The 4,072-nt window shown below is 51.3% G+C and overlaps 1 protein-coding gene across 1 annotated transcript in view; it reads right to left on the bottom strand.

The window, feature by feature from the left end:
• LOC104075461 (sodium- and chloride-dependent betaine transporter-like) overlaps positions 1-2,047 on the bottom strand; it is a 45,300-nt gene extending 43,253 nt beyond the window's left edge. Inside the window, exon 1 of the mRNA XM_009575981.1 lies at positions 1,954-2,047. Within this exon, the coding sequence (XP_009574276.1) occupies positions 1,954-2,047 (94 nt within the window). The remainder of the gene's footprint in view (positions 1-1,953) is intronic.
• Positions 2,048-4,072: the final 2,025 nt, after the last annotated feature.

The raw sequence follows: 4,072 nt of genomic DNA, 5'->3' as shown, positions 1-4,072 counted from the left end.
CCTGCCTTGGAGTCAATGGGCTCTCCACATGGCTGGTCCCACCCTGCCCAGTGACTGAGGTTTGGCTGCCTTTGCCATTTTCAGCCATTTTGAACCCGCTGCCCTGAGCATCTAACTGATGGGGATGGGCTTCCCCACACCGCTGAGCTCCCTGGGAGCCACCTCAGGTCAGCAGGACCGAGTGGCCCTCGTAGGAGGGGGCTGCCCCCAGCGCACGCAGGGTGCATGGGAGGAATGGGAAAGCACTGCTGTCCCACCACACACAGGGACCGGCTCCCTCTGCAGCCCCCAGCCCCAAGCCTGCCGCACGGGTTTCCATCCCCTCCCGTCAGCAGAGGGGGAAAACTCTCCTCAAAATGACCTGATTCCCTCAGCCTGTCAGGCCCTGGGTGGCTGGAGGCCAGGACTCAGACTGCCGCACCAGCCTTTGCCCTGAGATGGCTAACCCCAACCTCAGAGAGGTCCTGCACCTCCACAAATGTCTCCTCCTCCCCAGCCCGCTCACCGCCTGCAGGCTGGCAGTGCACCCTTGCCTCCCTTTTTACCTTTTCTTTCCTCAGAGCACGTGTTGGCTTTTCCCATTATTTGTGTCTCCCCACCATTTCCTCCCTTTCGGCCAGCTCTGACACACCTGCCAAAGAGCGGGACCAGGGGCAGGCTGCCAACATCAGCCCACGCCGGGGCCACACTCCCCGGCAGCAGCGAGTCCCGGGCCCCACAATGCTTCCCTCCTCCACGACCCAGCAAGACGCAGGGCTTCAAGACAAAATGAGTCCGTTTGCCCCCCGGCCCAGCTGCTGGGAGAAGTCTGTCAGTGTGACACTCTACAAATGCATCCAAAATGTGCCCCTGCTTTCCAAACAGGGAGGCAGGCGCTGGGTTTTGTGTTGGAGACAGAGGAGCCTGCAGCCCTGGCTGGCCCCCTCGCTGGGCCATCTGCAGGAGAAGCCACCACCGTCCTCGCTTGTCCAGAGTAATCCCACCTTTTGACACCTTTGCTAACAAAACAAGAGGAACGCCGGTTCCCCCCGTGGGCACAGCGCCGCTGCTTCTTTGGTCGGGAACTCGCCTAGCTGACCGAATGCTATGTTTGCAGAGGAGTTTCCCCTAGGCATTCGTATGATTTATTTTTTGTGTTTATGGCTAATTTCTGCTTAAGTAAGCCTGTGACTTCCTACAACATTTTCACCGTAACTAATCACAAGTGAACATAACCGAAGTAACAAGTGCTAACGAGGCCCCACAGAGTGATGCGCTCCGGCAGCTGCAGCACCGCTCCTGCGCCGGGGTCCTGGAGAAGAGGAGGCTGTCAGGAGCCTCCACCTTTGGAAGTACAGGCAGGATGAGACATCCCCTATTTCACAGCATCCCCGGTGGGGGAAAGAATGAGGCAAGGGCAAACGGCTTAGGAGTCCAATGTCGGCAATAAAAGTGGTCAGAGGGAGCATTAGCGATGCTGGGGAGACATCTGTGGTCTAACAGCCTCTCTGAGTCTAACAGCAATGCTCGCTGTTGATCAGAGACCAAGGAGGACTACAGAAAAAAGGCAGGCAGAGGACACATGGGTACGTGCCTGCTTTCCCTCCCTGCTTCCTCAGGGCAGCTGAGCCTGTTGCCGCCGGTCGTGTGTTGTGCCAGCAAACACCTCCGATGCACAAGGCACGAGGACGCAAAAGACAAGGTCGGACTGCAGGGACAGAGAAGCACATGTTGGTGCCCAAAGTGATGTGACTCTGGGCAGGTCAGATGGAGAAGGGGGTAACCAAGTCACTGGTAACTTCTCAGAAGTAATGACTTCCCGAATCTGTCTTTGTGCTCCCCCACACACGCTTCCCTTATCTGTGCCATGCAGATCCCCATCCTGCAGGCTGCTAACCACATTAGCAGACAAGGGATCAGCCAAACACCCTGCTCTGAGGGATATGCTCATTTACACTGGCCTGTAGGACACACTTAACAGATTATTTGGGGATCTCGGCTTCACAGGATTACATATCCTACATGTTAAATTGTTAATTTTACGCTGTTCTCTCCATTTACGCACCATGGCCTGTCTTCTCCCAACACATCCACCTTTCTTGTCGCTGAAATATGTAACACGGCTGACACTACATGCTCCTTCAATAGGCACGGAAAACTGTCTTGTATATCACTAGTGGCAAAAGGAGAAGGACCTCTCAAGGCATCTGTTCAAACATGCTGGGAGCCCCAGGGTTCGGGATGCTCCCCACAGGAGTAGATGCATCCTGCTCCACAGGTCCAGGGGTCCTCCCCAAGATCTGAAGTCTCTCCCCTGCCCTATGTGGGCATCTCCATGCGTGGAGGAGGATGGCAGGGTCAACAATATCGCTTTGCCTGATCAGGGGGATGAGACTCTTCCCCAGTCACCACTGATGCAAGCACCACGGTATGGGAGAAACAGAGCCTGGTTTTCACAGGCAGATGGACGGAAAGGTCAGCCATGCTTTCCAAGCACTAAAGACCTGGGGCAGAACCTCAGGGACTTCTTTATTTTTATGTGAACTTCTCATCTGAAACTGAACAAACAAACAAACAAAAAACCAAACCTGGGTACCTGGGTCTTTAGTCTCATCCTCATTTTCCTGAAAATAATGGGTTGAATTCTCAGGCTAAGTTGCAGATTTTGGATTCTGAAGGTGGGAAATTTCCAACCACCACACTTCTCCTGTCTAAAGGGACATCAGCATCTCCCCAGCTGGAGAAGGTATGAGTAGGGGTAAATTCTACAGACTGCAAGAAGAGGAGTACTGGGCTGATCTTGAATGCAATGAAAATCCCTTTCATTCTATTCCAAATCATGAACAATCACCATATGCCAAAGTCACCATATTCTGAATTTCACCAAAATTCCCTCTAACCATGGGGTCTTAAAAAGTGCTGTGAAAAATGTCATGTCTGGAAGTTTCAAATATATTAATTTCAGATTTAGTCCATCAACCTTCTCTATGAGCAATACACAATATACTTGATTCATATTTCAAGCCAGGTGTCACAGATTCCAATACTTTGTCTTAAAGTCCTATCAGAAATAAGACATTTATTTAAGAATGTCCAGCAAAACATTTTGTTTTCTTTCTTATCTGACCTGCCTAGCTCATCCAAAGCTTTACAGCAATTGGGTCATGTAGGAACACAGGCTTGGGAGGTTTCCTGGCTCATATATAACCAGATCAATAAACCACATGCCCAATTCATTGGACACCAGACTATTTGAAACAAAGCAAGTCACAAGCCTTTCAGCAGACTCCCACTTTGCCTACATGCAGCTGAGCAGACTTTCTACATCAGCCATATTTTGGAGATAGCTGTGGACAATTACTATTTTCCACTAGGGTTAAAATATCTTCCCAGTGGGCCAAACCATTACTGGAAAATGAAAGTATAATTCTGTTTAAGATTAGAATTACATGAATAAAAAAATCTGTTGCTGGAACGCCTAATACAATTCACACAAAAAGCCAACAGAAAAAAACTTCTGTATTGAATTCCATTCACTCAATTTCTAGAAGTAATTTCTACCAGCCAGTTCTGTATCCAAGTGGCAGAGCAGCTGGATGGCTCCATCCTTCATCACACTGTGGGTCTCTTCCAAAAGGGGCTTTCCCTGGGTTTCTAAGCTCTTTCCTACCCTCAGCTGACACATGAGCACCATGAAGCGCTCGCTATGGCAGCTGGGAATCTGGACCTCCGAGATTTTGAGGCTGCCGAGGAAAACTGTGACAGCCAGTTCAGCCCTGACCTCCCGCTCCCCAGCCCTATGCCTTCAGCATCCCCGCGTTCTCCAGAGGCAGGGAGGGAGGTGTGCAGAAACCCAGGGGCTGAGATTTTGATAGGGGAGGTGCAGGGCTGACCACGGGGGGTTCACCCATGGTTGCACATGCAACCTAGCAAAGGAACCCACCCACCCCAGAGTCCCCATGGAAAATAGGCTGGGAAAAGGGAAAACAGGCTGTAAAAGAGATGAGGTTTCCACAGCCACTCTGGAACAGAGCCAATGAAGCCCCAGAGGACCACAGATCAGTGGGCTCTCCCTCCTGGAGGTTAAATCTGC

This window comes from Fulmarus glacialis, unplaced genomic scaffold (assembly GCF_000690835.1).
Source record: "Fulmarus glacialis isolate BGI_N327 unplaced genomic scaffold, ASM69083v1 scaffold1234, whole genome shotgun sequence".
Taxonomy (NCBI): domain Eukaryota; kingdom Metazoa; phylum Chordata; class Aves; order Procellariiformes; family Procellariidae; genus Fulmarus; species Fulmarus glacialis.
The sequence above is the reverse complement of the archived record's forward strand: the minus strand, read 5'-3'. Positions and strand labels throughout refer to the sequence as shown.